This window comes from Betta splendens, chromosome 2 (genome assembly GCF_900634795.4).
Source record: "Betta splendens chromosome 2, fBetSpl5.4, whole genome shotgun sequence".
Classification (NCBI taxonomy): Eukaryota; Metazoa; Chordata; class Actinopteri; order Anabantiformes; family Osphronemidae; genus Betta; species Betta splendens.
Genome location: NC_040882.2, coordinates 22777173 through 22794849, shown reverse-complemented (window position 1 = coordinate 22794849; position 17677 = coordinate 22777173). Strand labels below are relative to the sequence as shown.

Genomic DNA, 17677 nt, shown 5'->3' with positions numbered 1-17677 from the left:
GTCCAGACTGGATCCCTTTGACCTGCTGTACTAAAGATAGGCCTGACATCACATTAAACAGTAGAACATGGGCTACAGCACTATATAAATGTACTTTAGGTGTATCAAGCACAGATGAGAAGGTTCCTACATCCTGGGAAGTTACCCAATCACTCTGTGACTTTCTAGTCCTGCCACAGAGCTTGTCTGAAGTGATTTATTGCTCGGGTTTAACAGTTGGGTGACTCTCACTGGATTGGAGTCCTGTCAATTCTGGGTTGGTGTTTTTAGGCCAATTGCATAGCTTCTAATGAGTAAAATGACACCTCATTGACTACAGTTGTTGCTAGGCGGCGATATGGCCACCTGCCTACCACCTAGACAGATGTGACAGATGTGGACAGGCTGGACAATGGCTGGACACTGTTTATATTTAGTCAGATAGGCATAAATAACTGTTGTTTGGGTATATTGACCACTTTTATTGCTATTATAGGTGTTATAGTCCACATTGACTAGTGGACTAAAGCACCTAGTGGACTGAGAACCTCATCTGACTGTTTGCATAAAAATCGTTATTCTTCATCAAAACCATCTTTTTGCTGAGCTAATGTTGACTGACAGTTGTCGAGGCCTCTATTTACAGAGATATTCATCCTGAAAGTGGATTATTCTTCAGACAGAACTGAAGAATTGAATTGGTCATTATTCATAAACATCACATCTTTAAATATATATAATATATTATATCACACCTCAAAAGTGTCCACTACATTATGACACTTCAAATATACCTCATGGTTGCAGAAATACACCCATCTTTAAGTTATTCCACTCATGTGATGGATGTGGTCCACACCCATCACATGAGTGGAATAACTTGCAACGTTGAAACGGAATGTGAAAGCACACTGTGGAGGACAGCTTTGAAACTCTAGGTAAGTTTTTAAATCAATTAAAATGAGTGGTTTACTTTATTTTTAACCTCTACAGCGGTAAATGTTGCAATACAAGAAAATATGTTTTGACAAAGACGCATGGAGCTGCATGATGTTTCCTCCTCTTGTTTTATCCAGGAGTGCTGCATATGAACCCAGACCACTGCACCTTCTACTGCGGCCTCCACATGTGGATCTAGCAGGGCACCATGCTGCAGCCTCCAGAGCCCAGCCAGGAGCTCGTGCGGTGGCTGGCCGCCCTCCGCCTCTCCCAGTATACCTCCTGTTTCCACGAGGCAGGATACCAGTCGCTGGAAGACTGCAGGGCCCTGACAGATGACCTGCTGCTGGGGCTCAACGTGCTTTCAGCTCGCCATCGGAGGCGCATCCTCCGCAGTCTGGAAGCGGTGGGTTTAAAGGCCCAGACCAGTGGTGGGTGTGAAGAGGACAACGATAGAAGGGTACAGAACCTGGGGTCGGAGAGGAAACCGGTTCCATATCCAAGAAATGTGTTTATAAAAAGATTCACTGTGTTTGAAACATCCCAGACAGAGCAGGGGCGTCACGTGGAGCGGAGTCAGACTTTGCCTCCGGGAGCAGGACCGGGAATAAACACAGATGATCCGCCTCAACCAGCCCCACGTAACGCTAAGAACATGGGGGCAACTACACCAGATCATCTCCGCACCCCAATGTCTGTGACCTCCAGCAGCAGCGGATCTCTCTCCGTCTCTGAAGCGCCGTCCGACTCGGAGGCCGACTCCTCGGGACGAGTCCCGCATTCGAGCAGCCCCGTCGTCCCCGCTCCTGCTGAAGGTCCCGTTCCAGTGACGGCTGAAGACCACAGTTACTGTCAAGGCGAGGCGGCAGAAGGCCCCGTAAAGCAGGCACAGGCCCGTGCAGAGACTGCTGAAGCGCCACTGGTTACTTGCTCTGTGCCGCCATCGTGTGGCTGCGCCTGCAAATTGCATAATATCATTGTACACGTGTTGTGCTTCACTCGTTCTGACAAGAGCCAACAACGAAACATATACGGACTGTAATGTGGCGGCATCGATAGTGATATTAAAATGTTGTTTTTAAAATACAAAAACATTAAATCAAAATTTATGCTGACATTTATTTGCTTGTTTAGTGACAAAAGCTCCTTATATTAAACAAAACAAACACAATCTACAATATTTTATTACATTTTCTCAAATTATGAGGAACTCTGTCCGTCACATCTGTAACACAGATCCCACGTGCGTTTGTTTCATATAAGCGAACGATGAAGCTGAAGTGGCTTCGTCGGCTGCGCAGCATTCCTGCCCGTGTTGAATCGGTAGCCTGGGGCCCGTGGATCAAGCCGCGACACGCCAGTGGACGCAGCGGCCGCCTCCAGTCTGCGCGCATGTGGGCTCCATCATCTGCGCGCACATTTTCTAACAGGAAACAGCTTCATCGGACCCCGAACCAGCACCGACTGGCGCGAAGCGCAACGAGGCCCGGCCGGATGCTGGCACCGCTCCAACCTGCGGCTTCTGGACTTCTCAACGAGCGCCGGTAAACCCACGACTTCACCTCCGCCGCCGGTGCCGAATTCCTGATTCCTGCCGCTCAAGTGGGCGTGGCGTTGCCCGCAGCGCTGAGACGGTCGAGGGGAGGAAGCGCGGCGCGTGCAGGCACGCTGCGAGGACGGCGAACGCTGGTCCGCTCCGTGACGTGACGTGACGTGACACGAGCTGGACACGCGGCGTGCGTAAACGGTGATGCCCGACGGCTCCTCCGGCTTTAAACTCTAGGTAAGTTTTACGTCAGCGTCCAACTTTAGGCGCGCGCTCGGCCGAAGCCATTGAAGCGGACCGGGGACCAGATGATCCACCCTCAGACCCCGGAGGCTGCGGTGCGGCTGCGTCTGACCGGCGGCGGCGGCGGCCGAGCCGCATCGCGGCCTGATGGAAACGCGCGTTTAAACGCGGCGACGGGACGTTTGTTGTCATGTGTCGCTCACGTACAGTACGGACAGTGAACTGCAAACACGCAAATGAGCGCAGTAGAGCGGCGCGAGCCGCGCTGCTGCTGAAAACGCGCACTTCGGTCCGAGCAACAGTTGGTGAATAACTCCAGGAAAGTTGACTCAACTGGCGTTTCTTTAAAAAAAAACACGTGCGTCCCCGTCCATCCAACGCTAGATCCTATTAAAGCTGACCGTGCTTCTGCAGGGGACAGGTCTTTACTCCAACCAGGAAGGCGACTCTCTGGACTTTGTTCAGGTGCTTTGCCGAGACGCGCTCAGTGTGTGTTGGGCGTGCGTGTTGACTTTTCTTCACTCTCTGCTCATACCTGTGGTGCGGGAGAAGGTTGTTTGGTGGGTGGAACGCAGCCCTGCTCTCACAAACAGGGCAAACAGTGCGCTGCAGTAATAGGCGGTTGTGAGTCGGTCCCTGAGTGCAGTGTGTATTTCATTATCTCCCAATAGACTGAGACGCGGAGCGGAGCGGGTCAGACGCGCGCTCGGGCGCGCGCATGCGCTGGTGCAAGTCCCGGCTGGTCCCGCTGGCCTCATCGGGCTCTATTATACCGGCCTCATAGTTGTGTAGGTGGAGCGGTGACTTTCATTTTGTGGTTGTGATAAAAAAAATGCAGCATTTGTTTATAAATACGGTTTTATTCCGCCGCGTCGTTGTTGGTAAACGCTGTACCATTAACCGACTGACTGGTCATTAAGTGACTGGGGGCGGCATCAGCTGAGACGAGCCACAAACGCCGCGCTGGCGTTGAAAGCAGAAGTAACACTTGACGTCTGGTGCGTTCGCTACAAAGGAGAAGCGGACATGACAAGATAGTGATGGTGATCTTTCTTCCTGTGAGCTTTAAGTGTCTGTGTGCGATAGATGTAGAGATAAATAAAGACGGAGCGGCGCTCTGAAACACCAGGACGCCGTCGACGGCCGCCTGTCACTGTCGTGGGCGAGATCCTTGAGCTCTGCAGTGTTTCACAGAGACGAGTGTGAAAAAGTCCAACCTGTGCGACTAAAACCTGAGCACACTGCACCGCTGAGGGTGCCCTGGTATTTCCTCACAGCTATTGCTGTTTCCTGCTGTTTCATCCCGTGTTGCAAATGAAGGCCGCTGAGGTAGAACGCGCATCATCTTTCGCTGAAAGGGATTTTTGCAGGTAAATGGCTCGGTCGGACTCAAAGCAGCCTTTGTGTGGTTACGTGTTGACATTTTTTTCTTTCCTGAGATGTAATGTTCCTCCGCCATCAATTGATAATCAGAGGTCAAACTCAGGCCAATAGGACGAAGCTACTGTGGTTCATTTGCGAATACAAGAGCCTTCTAAATATTTGAAATGATTCTTATTAAAGTGAATGGATGTTTGAAAGTTTAATAAACTTTTTGAGGACTGGAGTCGCCAACATAGATCTCAACTGAAAGCTTAAATAGTATTTTAGGCCGCTGCATTTTTACACAGCCATTACTTCCTTTTAGATTTTCTTTCTGTGTCTACAGTTCAAACCCAGACCACTGCACCTTCTACTGCGGCCTCCACATGTGGATCTAGCAGGGCACCATGCTGCAGCCTCCAGAGCCCAGCCAGGAGCTTGTGCGGTGGCTGGCCGCCCTCCGCCTCTCCCAGTATACCTCCTGTTTCCACGAGGCAGGATACCAGTCGCTGGAAGACTGCAGGGCCCTGACAGATGACCTGCTGCTGGGGCTCAACGTGCTGCCGACAGGCCATCGGAGGCGCATCCTCCGCAGTCTGGAAGCGGTGGGTTTAAAGGCCCAGACCTGTGGTGGGTGTGAAGAGGACGATAGAAGGGTAGAGAACCCGCGGTCGGAGAGGAAACCGGTTCCATATCCAAGAAATGTGTTTAAAAACGAGATGACTGTGTTTGAAACATCCCAGACAGAGCAGGGGCGTCACGTGGACGGGGGTCAGACTTTGCCTCCGGGAGCAGGACTGGGAATAAAAACAGATGATGTGATTGGGAGCGTGTGCACGCGGCCGCCTCAACCAGCCCCACGTAACCCTGAGAACATCGGGGCGCCTCTGCCGGATCGTGTCCGCATCCCTCCGTCCGTGACCTCCAGCAGCAGCTGCAGCAGCAGTGAATGTCTGTCCGTCTCTGAAGCGCCGCCCGACTGGGAGACGGCCCCAGAGCTGTCATGCCGCCACGCGGCCCCCGCTCCGGCTGAAGGGCCACCTCCCACCGCGGCTGAAGACCAGGGCGGCTTCCAGGGCGAAATGGTGGAGAACGCCATATACGAGGCGCGCGCCCCGCGGCTCACGCGCTCGTACCGCCTGAGGCATCGGCCTGTGCCTGAAATCCCCAATCCGACCATAGCACTGCTTCCAGACAGGTAGATAACGCCTCAGTGGCTTATTTGCTTTCGTGTTGAGTGTGAGGCGAAAGAAGCACCAACTCACTCATACACTTCCAGCAACTCGTTGGTTTAACCAGCTAAGCCGGTCACTGGCAACACACGCACTGTTTGAGGCAGGAAGTTTGTCGTAATGTAGCGTCTGCCGGCCTGAGGTAATTACATGTCATGCCTGTCTTCCCCTTTAAGGTATCTTTAGCACCTGCCTGTTAGAAGTGTCATGCTACGCTAAGCTAGCAAAGTGGTGCTGTGTATCGTCCACACGCGAGAGTCTTGTTGACCTCTCGCTTCCCACATCTCCGTTCCCGAAGGCCGTCACGGTCACAGCATGTATGACCTGGAATGTTGCCTCGGTGGTTCTGATCCGATGATTTCTCCCCCTCCTCCTCAGGAGCACACCGCCAGCGCAAGCAGGCAGCGCTCACCTCCTAACCGGCTCCGAAGGTCCCACCGGTGCCGACGGCACACAGAAAGGTACGCGGCGTCTTTCAGCTGCATCCGCCTCATCTGCGCCATGAATATTTCATCCGGCAGTGGAGCCGGCGGTGCTGTTGTTTGCCCGGATGAAAGTGGGGGTGCGTGGGCGGGGTGGGGTGGGGCGGCTGCGTCGCGGGAAATGGCGTCACCCCCGTCTTCACGCGCTCCCACACAGGGAATGCGCTCCCTCACATCTCGCGCCTCCACGAGGCCCCGGCGCATCCGCCGTCGCCCGGCTCTCCGAAGTTTTTTCAGAGTTGTTTAACTTTGCAGAGAACACAGGGGCGTGTAGTACAACCGCTACAAATGTGTTTTGAGTTCTGCCTCCTCCCCAGCTGTATTTACTGGGCTTAGTCGAGCCTCGTGTCCTATCTGACAGGATGCTACTGTACGTGAGCCGCTCTCTGGGCCTCGGTTGTGGGGTTTTTCTGATGGCTGTCGGTTTGTGAGTGGACACCTGTGGACGCGTCCGTCTGCCTTGGACCCTGTTCGACCCCGGCGTGATGCAGCATATGAATATGTTCCTTCCTTGCTCCGTCTCCCCGCTGCAGTCTCTTGGCAGGCCGTGTTTGCAAACTTTTCCTCTGCTCGGAACAAGGCAGCGAAGGAAACTAGAGAGAAAGAGTTGGGAGGAAGGACGAGGAGATGGATGCAGAAAAGGCTGAGAGATAGCGAGAGAGGGAGCCAAGGTGGTCCCCGAGCAGGGACGTGGGGAGCTCCACTGGCAGGCTGAATTTCCCTTCATAGCAAGGTGGTATTTGACATATCACTTTACCCGAGCGAATTTGAAGAGTTTATTTCGAGATAAGATTCAGACCAGGTTGTTGTATTCATTCAAAACTGGGTAATGGAGTCGGATAGAATTTTAATTAACACCTTTCGTGTCGAGTCTTTCCCCTTTTAAAGGAACAGAATTGTGAGGGTGAGTTTCTGTGATATAATATATAAAAATGCAATATATAAATAAATCTATATCTTGTTGAATTGAATTGTTGATATAAACGACATGCCTCTCAAGCTGTAGTTCATACATGCCTGTGTTTCTAGTGAGCTTTTCTGATAACTGCAGTCGAGGGGTCACAGTGACCTCAGGTTTTCACCACCCAAATGTAACTGGACTTTTGTGCCAAATCTGAGGTAGATCCTCCACAGCGCTTGTGATAAATTGCCAATGCAGGAATGTTTTGGGCGAGAACGGCATAAAATGCTTCTGCGCTGCCACTGCGGCGAAGTAGGAACTAACATCAGCATAACAACCCAATAAAGAAACGTGATCTGTTTTAATGAAAAAAGGAAAAACCAAAGCCGCTGCTGCCCTTTTAATTGATTTTCTTTTGCTATTCACGGACAGAACATTTCGCCGACTGATGTAAATCCAGGCCTCGGCCTTGTGTAGGAGTCGCACAGAAAAAGCCATAACGACAAACTGACCCGCAGCCCCCGACTTAAAAGCGCCGAGCGATTCTGAGCAAAATCAATCTCCTCACTAACTCGGCGCCGATGACTGCACCTAGACGGCCGCCCGGCTTCAGAGGCCGCGTGCTCGGGAGCAGATAGAGACGCAGCGGGGTCGAGTGAGAGGAACAAAAGACGAAGCCAGACACCGAGGCAGCGAGGGAAACGGGCCCTGGGAGGGAGGTGAGAGAGGCCTGAAGGTCGGCTGATAGATGATGATTGATGGTTGCTATCTGCCTGGCGAGCGGTACTGTAGAGAGAACTGCTGTGCAGGAGTGGATCCTATCATCAAGTAAACCCACCCCTTCATAAAGCTTGCCGAGCCCAGGACATGCCCTCTGTTGCTGTGTAATAGTCTGCATCGTGTGGAAGTTTGTGTGAAACGCTTAAAGGGGCAGCGTGCGACCGTCCGTCTGTTCACGTCGGCGTCTGTCTCGCGGCGTCTTGTTTCCATCACCTCGCGGGTCCCCGGGAGCGGCCGGTGCCATTTTTCAGGGTGACAGGCCGCGGCCCGGTCGGGGCGGCCCCCGGGTCTCCGGTCTGATAGCGTCTGGCCGCCACCGACCGCCACAGAAATGGCCTCGGCTGCGACTCTGCCTGTTTGCGGTGGACGGGAGAGGAGGAACTCCCAGATGGGCCGAGAAAGGGCTCGAGACGGAGTCTGCTGAAACTAGATTTAATTGGTTTGCTGCTGACGCGGAGGGAGGGTTGGCCAGTTTATTCAGATCAGCGAGTTTGTTTAATCAAAGGGCACTAAAACATCGGAGTGGTTTAAAATTCAACTGGAACAATCCTATCAGGCTCCTTCCTTTCATGCAGCGTATTCAGGCCTTCAGCCTGTTTGTCGGCCATGACAAAACCCACTTTTGTCTCCCCTCTGTGTCCGTTTCAGCTCCACTTCAAAGAGCCCTGCCGCACATCGCTCCCTACGGAGAGACGTTCCTGTACAACAGCCCCGGACGCACTGCGGTAAGAACGCACACTTCCACCAGCGGAGCGTGAGTAGCAGCTCACCAAAGAGGAACAGACATTTCTCAGGTCTCCGGCATCATCGGCCGCGGTCCGATCGCTCAACTTCCCTCTGAGTGCGAAGGCCGTCACCGTGGACGCACAGCGGATTGGAAAGTGTGCTTGTTTCAGTTTGTCACCTGAGGTTAATAGAAATGTCACCGAGCCTCTAAAGTTGACATAGCTCAGCGCAGTAACTTGATAACGGTGTCGGACAGAAAGACGGACGCTGCCTCCGTCTGATGCTAATCTGCTGTTCTTTATAGGCCCAAGGTGCTAAAGAAGGTTCAGAGAAAGGTGGCAAGGACAAGAACCCCAAGAGACGCAGGTATGGTGCTTTGGGCCGAACGTTCAGGAGAACTGAGCCCTGATGACCTGGTGATGATGAAATTAGCTTGAGGAAATTAGTAACGCTTGACAGGAAACAAAACGTGGAAAATGTGGTTTAAGGCTCGGAAATCTGTCAAAACTAAATTTACTTTGTTCTGTGGCGCTTTACAGTTGTCCTCCCTGTACTTTACATACCGTAAATACGACCCGTGGGTGGTTTAGACGGGGCCCAACTAACAGCTCAGTAGTTTAAAGGTATTTCACAGACGGTAACTTCACACCAGCTAAAAATAAGCATCGAGTGGGTTCTAACCACATTGATGTGAAGGATAAACAAATGTCTTTAACAGCTTTAAAATGCGGTTAGATGTGTGAATGAACACGTTTCAATTGTTTTTAAACCACAGCCACAGTACCTGAAGCAGCCAAACCCCTCTGACCTAAATTCTTGGCAGATTATAAAATAACAATCTGGTCATTAATACGAAATGACAAGATGTCATGTGTGCTCACGCAGAAGTAACGCACCTAAAAAGAGAAGATCCAAGGACAAGGACCCTCCACTACCTCCACCCGGTCCCGACCGCTACCAAGAGGAATACGCCACCCTGGGCGCCGGTCTTTCGCCACCGGCCATTTTGGACCAAGCTTTGGCAGAGACCTACGACGCTGCTGCACCAGCGGCCTCCGGCCTTAAAGACGGAGCCCTGATGATGGTGGAGTGCAGCCTCTACACTGAGCCCATGGACGGCTGGGCGGCGGTGAGAACACAGGCCCTGCCCGACATTTCACCGTACGCCTGCTTTTACGGCGCCCCCAAGGTCCAGGTCCTCAAGGTGGGCTGGCTGGACAAACTGTCTCCTCAAGGGTAGGTCCAGCTTCTGAGATCCATTATCGGCTGTTTGGAACTTTTGCTGCAGCTTTATTGGATATAAAGTTTTAGTTTACACCCAAACAACCCAAAGAGTGTGTGAAGTAGGAAAGGAACCTCAGCAGCACCGCCTGCAAACACTGCTTCCTATTTATTTAGATTTCCCCTCTCACTCTCAGCCCTTTGATGATTATTTGAAACAGCTAAATGCTGTTAGCTCCAGATGCCGCTCTATCCATAATGCATTGGACTATTAAACAGTAGGGAGATAACCTTGTGACTGGATGCGCGTCATCGCACCTTTTCACGGTTTCGCTTTTCTGGCAAAACCAGAGGGAACATTTTGGTCTTAGAGAATTGCTTGAAGTCGATGTGATCAATCATCTACTTCCTGTTTGGGATCTTTACCTTCACCAGCTCATTTGCATAGGTTTGGCAAACTGCCCCTGGGCCGCTGAATATTCAGTGGAAGTGAAAGTAGCCATTTGTTTTGATTATGCTAATTGACAGCTGTTGATACAACTCTTGACATGAACGAATGAATTGCCCTCTTAATGTGATGCCAGTACCTGTAGCTGTGGTTCCTGCTGCGTTGAGCTCTGGACACGTTTTCACCCCTCTTTGCAGAAAGTGTGTGTTCCAGAGGAGGTGGGTGAGGTTTGACGGCAGCAGCCTGGCCTACTACAACAACGACAAGGTGGGTGCGGGAATCACACTTGCATGAGCTAATACAGTGGTTGGTGAAGCACCCCCCCCCCACCCCCCGCGTACACGCTTTCATCCCACCGTTGCAGAAGTCTTTATCGCGAGCAGCTGAGCCAAGTCCCTAAATGTCCCCTCCTCCTTTTCCTCCTCCTCCTCCTCCTCCTCATTGTCAGCATCATCGTCATGATTGCCTTGGCAGAAAGGCCTGAAAAACGAGGGGCCAATGACGGCGCCCTCCGTGCCGCCCAGTCAAACGCATTGACGTTGGCACCGGGCCAGGTCTCAGGGAGGCGCCTTCTGCCTCCCTCAGCACTTCTACCTCCACCTATTGTAACTCTTCATTCTCCGTCCGAAGTTGAAAATGTGCCCGATCGCTGAAGCAGAGCAAGCGAATGAAGAGTTATAACAGCAGGAAGGTAGAAAAGATGCAAAGTAAGGTCCACTGTCGCTTTTCAAGCCATTAACATTTTGTCCTGCACCATCGTGTCTAAGCCAGTCGCTGCTTTTACCCAGTAAGTGGGGTGTTTTCTTTTAAATTACCCTGTTTCCCGCTGTGCTGCTTTCTCCATGTTGGGACATTTGTGTTGTTGTGTTTTAATCCATGCAAACAAACGTCTGTTGCTACTTCATATGGATTTTTGTAGGCTCCATTAGCTTTGATGAATTGGAATTAATAACTCTATCACAGCAGTGATTATGTGTAGAGAAGGACAGTATGGGGGGAAGACAATACTTCTCTTTTAATTCTGATCTAATCACCAATTTATCTCGTAGAAATGGACTAACATGTTGACAAAGTTGACGCGACAAGTGTTAAACGGCCTCGTTTTGCCCTTTCAGAATAACTTTCACTTCTCAGGCGGCTGTAACCTGTCTGACATATTGTGCTTTACTTTCATCTCCTCGCTAACGACTGTTGGATGCCTCTTGCACTAAGAACAAGCACGCTGTGTGTGTGTGTGTGTGTGTGTGTGTGTGTGTGTGTGTGTGTGTGTGTGTGTGTGTGTGCGCGGTGACCTCAGCTCCCTCCTCTCAGGGCCGGCTCGTTTTCGCTGCAGCGGCATTGCAGAACATCACAATCAATGATGTGGGACCTGTCTGATGCCTGCTCGTTAATCACTTACTAATTATAGCACTCCACGCTCTCTCGCCGCCTCTCTCTCTCTCTCTCCCTCTCCCTCCCCCTCCCCCCTTGTTTTCTCTTTCCATTGCATTTGTTGCTTTATTAATCAAGATTTGCTCCATCGCCGGCAGTGCAGGGATCAGCGGGGATGCCAGCGAGTCAGCACTTTATACTCTGTGTCACTGTTGGTGTAGGAAGATGAAAGTTTGTGCGTGTGTGTGTGTGAGAGAGAGAGAGAGAGAGAGAGCGGGCAGTGTTGTTTGGACTTTTTAAAGTCCTGCCAATGTGACTCCCCCCTCTGACAATTCAGAGGGATCCATCAGGCTTTGGTTGAGCAGAGAGGTCGATGTGCGGTCGCTCTGTGACCCCTGCTGTGTGCGGCCAGCTGGGGTCCTGCACCACCCAGCGTGCCAACTGGTGCCACCTCCGCAGGGTGAGCTCAGGGCGGGAGGGGAGGAGGGCGAGGAAGTCTCTCGGCGCCACTTTATGTCTGAAATTGATATATGAGACTCTGGCTTTGCCTCATCTCGCGGCAGACACAGAGCAGAGCCATGCCTGTGCATGAAATGACTCACCACAACCTTCCTGTGTCTTATACTTTGTCACGGTGACACGAGGCTTCAAAATGCACACGGCCGATCTCACAAGAGTTGTGCTGATTAGAAGGTTATTCCACTGGAGACCGGCGCGAATTACCGGCGTATTCAATAATAACAAGCAAATACTCACTTTGTGCTTGTGTTTGTGTGAATGTGCCCCCCTCATCTCCAACCCTCTCATCGCTCTTTAAATAGACATTCTCAGCCTCTTCTCAGGCCCAAACTACAGAATAAGCGACAGCTATTTTCAGCCAGGAATTCTAGATGTTAATGTCTTGATTAGCATATATTGTACATAATTGCATAGCATTTTACATATAGAGAGGTTTTAAAAGCTGAAATGAAGCTTACTCAAGCTGCTATTATCTCATATACATCTAAATGTTCAGCTGAGTCAGACAGATTGGTGCTAAATGTGTAATTGTTTAAACATACGCACAATGACAACGCTAACGTTATCTAAAATATCTGCTAGCTCGGGATGTTAGCATTTTAAATCACGGCGGCGACTCCCTCGTAACTATGTGCTATTTAACGCACATGAATCTCAAAGCTTATGTTTGTGAGGAAGTCATGGTCAATGTCTTCAGGTTATCGTGTTGTTTTGATCTTTTCCACCTGTACACAAAAAGAAAAATTCCTCCTCCTGAAACATTCCCATGCTTCTTCTTTCACCACCAAACTTTTCAGTAGCCCCAAAACTCGTTTGTAGTTTGAAATCCTCTGGGATCTTTCAGCTCCAGACAGAACTAATCGCACTTAATCACCATCGCAGCTTGAAGGTCTCTGGCCACGGTGATGTCATCACCGGGGTAGCGGCGGTGGCGTGGGAGAGTAGCGAGATCCTCAGTCTCACTTCTCCCTCTCTGCAGCGTTGTATCCAGTCCGTCTCATCAATCACCCCTTTCGCCCGATTTCGTCAACACTGGGATTGACATGGGAGAGAGCTTTGGGTCTGAGATGTAGTCTTCGGGGGCCTGCTGTGGTGTCGTGTCTTTGTGTGTGTGTGTTCGCGAGTACAGTGAAAAGCTTGGCTTCGGGGGAGCGAAGGGAGCAGGATGGCTGGGGGTGGGGGGTGGGGGTGATGAAGGGATGAGCCTGTGCAGCAGGCCAAAGGGGAGACGAGCTTCTAGGATCGGGGCTCAGTCTTTGAGTCCATCAGTTTGCTTGGTCGCTTGTCAAAGGCTGAAAGCTCCTCTGCTCGCTCGCTCCCTCCTGTGTTTTTCCCAAGATCCCCGCGGTCACACTCACTGTGGCACCTTCTATTCTGATCACTGGGACTCGCTCCAAATTATGTGAGAACTCCGGCTGAAATCTGTGGCACGAGGATTTGTCTGTTTTTTGTTATTTTTTGTACATTTCGGGACGTATTTAAACACATCAGAATAGCATCCGTGCTACTGTGTCATTGCAATAGTCATGTTTTTTTTAACACATTCACATTCACATTAGAATTAATTACAACTGATAAATAATTTGTCATTAAAGTTGCACAGATCACACATTTTTACATTGACCGAACTGTAAGTCAAATCGAAACGGCACCTGTTCAGTTCTCCACATGTCAGATCAGCTTTTATTTCAGCCTTTAGATGCTAAACACTCTGATATTTCCTTTCTAAACAGCTTTGAGTGTAATCTGCAACGCGACCCTTGGAGTCGAGCCACTCTTAAGTCAGAGAACGAGGACTCGGACTCTCCCGCTGTGTGAACTCGCTCCCCGAAGACCTGACTTGATACTTCAAAGCAGCAGCCTCGGCGTCTGACCTTGTTAAGTCACGGAAAGTAAATAAGTGAAAGGCTGAAGCGGCTGAAAGGCAGAGCGGCGCACGGCCACTCGCTGCTTCTGTGCGTCCGTCGGATAAACCGGCCTGTTAACGCGCTGTGAAATGAATCGACACAATCGGTGACGTGTTACGCATTTAAAGCGACTTTATATAATTAAAATGATTCGATTTAGTCTCCGCTTGGTGCCCTGAGGATGTTTAAACCCTTAAGGCTTCCCACTCAGCGATCCACTGATCAGCACCGCGTTTCTCTGCTGCTCCGTCGCTGGTGGTGCAGTGTTCTGCTGCAGCCAGTTGGGGTCCTCGTGCCTCCACTGAAAACCCACCGCTGTTGGAGATCCCAGAACCTCAACTCCAGTCTGGTGGAAAAACTCTCCCCACCTTCTGTACAACCCCCCCCCCCCCCCCCCCTTCTCCGCACGCTGGCTCTATTATTGTAGACCTTAGCTCCATTGCTCCGCTTTAATTGTTTCCTGAAGTTTACCGGGTTGCGTTTATAGAGAAGGGAGCCATGGTTATCCACGCAGGGTAGGCCTCGACAAGAGGCGGCCAACACAATGGCACGAACTGACAAATGTTGAGAGGGTAAACATTTAGTGACATGATTGTGGCGGATCGTTGGCAGATGGAGGTTGAGTCAGGTGTGTTGGAGAAAGAGAGATCGCGAGGCCTCATTACTTCCTTGGCAGAGATTAGTCTATAAACATTACAGTTGTGTGTGTGTGTGTGTGTGTGTGTGCGCTTGTGCGTGTGAGCTGCTGAGGCCGTGTCCACCTCCTTCCTCGCTGACCCGCTTCTTTTCATCATCTCCTCTCCTGCCTCTGCTGTCGGAGTATTTACAGATGCGCAACTCGCAATTAAACAAGCGTCTCCTCCGCGACCCCCAAACTAGAATTAAAACTATTAATTACCGTTAACCCGTGCTGCGGTATAATTATCAGCGCGCGGGCACCGAGCTAAATCATCCACGTGAATGAACATTTAGAGTCTCCTCTCCTCACCTGCGTTTAACTTCTGTCTAAAATTAGAGAGAGACAGAGAGATATCGGCGTGAAACTCCTGGGGAGAGAAGCGGCGGCTGACGGTAATTAGGTTGAGCCACTTCTTGCCATTGTTAATGTCTCGCTCTAATATGAGCAGGACCCCTCCCTGACCCTCTTAGGCTTCTTCATTTCAACGCGAGGTCTCTCTTTCCCCACGTGGCTCCGTGTTCATCCTTCCCTTCTTCATCCCTTTCCATTCTTGATTTCTTCTGTTTTTATTGTATCGCTCCACGAGTGTTCCCTTTTCTTTCCGAGTCCTCTCCTTGGCCTTTTGCACAAACCCAATTTCTTTTTTTTTCCAGTGCACGGTCTCTCCATCCATCCATTTCTCCCTTCCACCCCCGCGCTCCCTAACTGACTGTGCCGGCTGGTATATTTTTGGCTGTATGGGCTAGAAATAGGATTTCGTGGAAGGCAAGGTCACTTGGCTTAATAAAGAATAGCGGGAGGGAAGTCAGGAGTTCACTTCCTTGTTCTTCCTCTATTCATCCTTCTTGTGCTTGCGTCGCAGGATGTGACGCCTTTGCTCCACTAGTGAAAACCTTACGCCATTGTGCACAACAATGGCCACGAGCTATTACGTAGTGCAAACGACTGCAGATTCGGGTCAGTCCAGACGAAGAGCGACAGATAGAGGGGAGAAAAGAGACGAGTCTCTTTTAATATTTTGTAAAGATAATGATATTATCAACATGAATAATGCAACGTCTGCAACAGCCTTTTTGTATCAGTGATTTTCATGCCATTGCGGAAACATAATGTTCTCTCCTCCGGTTCTGTCTATTGCAAGAACATTGCAATCTGACATGCTGTTAGCTCTTTCCAGGTACTTCAACCTACACTTGCCACATCACGCTTTAATACTGGTACCAGGCTCTCGTAGCTTCTTTAGAAGTGATAATGTTGAGGTTTGATTCCCTTTTCTGCCCCTTCTGTCTCTGTTTCACATTGACAATGACCCAGTACTTTAATTGCCATTGTCAAGGGAGCCTGTAAAGAGGGTCATGAAGTCTCCTGTGCAACATCCTCCTTATTTAGACGCCTCCACTAAAGCTGCTGAGGGAAAACACGGGGCTAATAAAACAATACACACACAGTCAAATCCCAGGTTACCCAACAAGCACTTCCTGTGCTTTGCAGAAATCCCCAACACAGAGGGAATGTCTCTTTTTAAATATTTGAGAAGTTTGTTTGAGCCTGTAGGTTTTTAGTTTTATTTTCTGTGAACACGTGTGTGTGTGTGTGTGTGTGTGTGTGTGTGTGTGTGTGTGTATTTGTCTATTGTCTTATTTAACCATTTTCTGAACCATCATTTCAAGTATATAATTTAGTGCTGGCTTCGTAAATGGTCTGTGTGTGTTTGTGTGTGTGTGTGTGTGTGTGTGTGTGTGTGTGTGTGTGTGTGTGTGTGTGTGTGTGTGTGTGTGTGTGTGTGTGTATTTGTCTATTGTCTTATTTAACCATTTTCTGAACCATCATTTCAAGTATATAATTTAGTTCTGGCTTCGTAAATGGTCTGTGTGTGTTTGTGTGTGTGTGTGTGTGTGTGTGTGTGTGTGTGTGTGTGTGTTTGTGTATGTGTATGTGTGCGTGTGCGTGCTTGCATTCACTGTTCATATTATTACAGCAGCTTCTTGATTCAAATGCTTTTTGTCCATGTGCTCTGTCATTTATCAAAGTTATTGCTTGAATGGAAAGGAAAAGCTATTTATACAAATAAAGCTCAGAGTTTTGATGGGCTGTGTCTCTAGTTTGATGAGGATGTCTGTCAGTTTTCAATCGAATTCGATTGAGGCCCGTGGTAATACAGCTCAAAATTATGCTTCTATTCACGCAAACAAAGTGTTGGAAAAACTGTAATTCTAGGTTTACAGATGCAGATAAAAGGGAAAAGCTGCATTTCAGTGACGTTATTAGCTCGAGTGAAGCCGTGTGTGCGTTTGTACCCGTTTGTGCAGCGCTCTCATCCCTCTGTGTCTGTCCGTGCAGGAGATGTACTCCAAAGGCATGATCCTGGCCAGCGCCATCAGACAGGTACGCGGACTGGGCGACAACAAGTTTGAGGTACTCACCTCCCATCGGACCTTCGTGTTCCGGGCGGAGAAAGAAGGTACGAGCAGCAGATCCAGACCCGGTTTCCCGTCACCCATGTGCCTCTCGCGCTGCTCTTCCTGTTTGTCTGTCTGCCCTGCTCCGATGATCTCATTCTCCGTCTCACCTTGTTTTCCTCCCTCATTCTCTCCGGATCTCTGCCTCTTTGTGTCCTTTCCCTTTTTGTCTTCCTTGTCTCTCTTGCTATCTCTGAACGCCTCTGTGACTGTCTTCTGACTCACCTCTCTGCCATTTATTTTTCTTCTCCTAGAGGACTTTATTCAGTTAATATTCAGAGGGATCCATGTCTACACCAGTAGTGCTCCATTTTGAGAAAATATATACATTTGCTTTTCTTTTGTACTTGAAGAGGTTACTATCTCTCTCAATAATGCCTTTCTGTCAGTATGGAAGTGTTAAATATTCCAGCTTAAAAGCTGGAGAGAGAGCAGACCAGCTAACCCGACTTTAGCTGCTGGACCCAGTGGCTCTAAAGGAATAATGAGCTGTAAGGTACAACAAGCGTAAATGTAGAGATTAATGCCACTTTTATGTATGTATGGTGAATCTAAAGTTACTGGCTCCATTTAATTACTGGATCACTGGAAACTAGCTCAGGCCAACGCTACTGTAGCATGGGCGTATTTAGCTTAGCAAACCTGCAGGACATTTATATGAAAGGTTAGCAGCACTAGAGTTGCAAGTCATACCTCTAAACTAATTCAATAATCAATACAGGGTTGCTTGTTTATAATGTGTATTTCTAAACCCAAACCAATGTGTTTAGTGACCCAGCTAGCTAGCAGCATTATTTGGCTGGTACTTTTCGGTTTCTACTTTAGCAGTAGTACATAAATAAGTATTTACTACTTTTTTTTGGTAGTGGGTCACTAAATCACA

The 17677-nt window shown here is 49.6% G+C and overlaps 2 protein-coding genes across 6 annotated transcripts in view; both read left to right on the top strand.

Annotated features, from left to right (window-relative positions):
- The window catches only part of LOC129603826 (arf-GAP with Rho-GAP domain, ANK repeat and PH domain-containing protein 1-like), a 41068-nt gene extending 39035 nt beyond the window's left edge, over positions 1-2033 (top strand). The window contains exons 1-3 of one of the 3 annotated variants that reach the window (XM_055507058.1): positions 786-917; positions 1056-1378; positions 1466-2033. In XM_055507058.1, the coding sequence (XP_055363033.1) occupies positions 1127-1378; positions 1466-1960 (747 nt within the window). In that variant the 5' untranslated portion in view covers positions 786-917; positions 1056-1126 and the 3' untranslated portion in view covers positions 1961-2033. Of the gene's footprint in view, positions 1-785; positions 918-1055 lie in introns of those variants that run through there. The other 2 variants (XM_055507055.1, XM_055507057.1) reach the window with 2 other exon arrangements.
- Positions 2034-2187: 154 nt separating this feature from the next.
- arap2 (ArfGAP with RhoGAP domain, ankyrin repeat and PH domain 2) overlaps positions 2188-17677 on the top strand; it is an 84332-nt gene continuing 68842 nt past the window's right edge. The window contains exons 1-8 of one of the 3 annotated variants that reach the window (XM_055507049.1): positions 2188-2701; positions 4416-5267; positions 5680-5762; positions 8113-8189; positions 8495-8556; positions 9076-9426; positions 10057-10126; positions 16676-16796. In XM_055507049.1, coding sequence (XP_055363024.1) covers positions 4477-5267; positions 5680-5762; positions 8113-8189; positions 8495-8556; positions 9076-9426; positions 10057-10126; positions 16676-16796 — 1555 coding nt within the window. In that variant the 5' untranslated portion in view covers positions 2188-2701; positions 4416-4476. Of the gene's footprint in view, positions 2702-3519; positions 4078-4394; positions 5268-5679; positions 5763-8112; positions 8190-8494; positions 8557-9075; positions 9427-10056; positions 10127-16675; positions 16797-17677 lie in introns of those variants that run through there. The other 2 variants (XM_055507050.1, XM_055507051.1) reach the window with 2 other exon arrangements.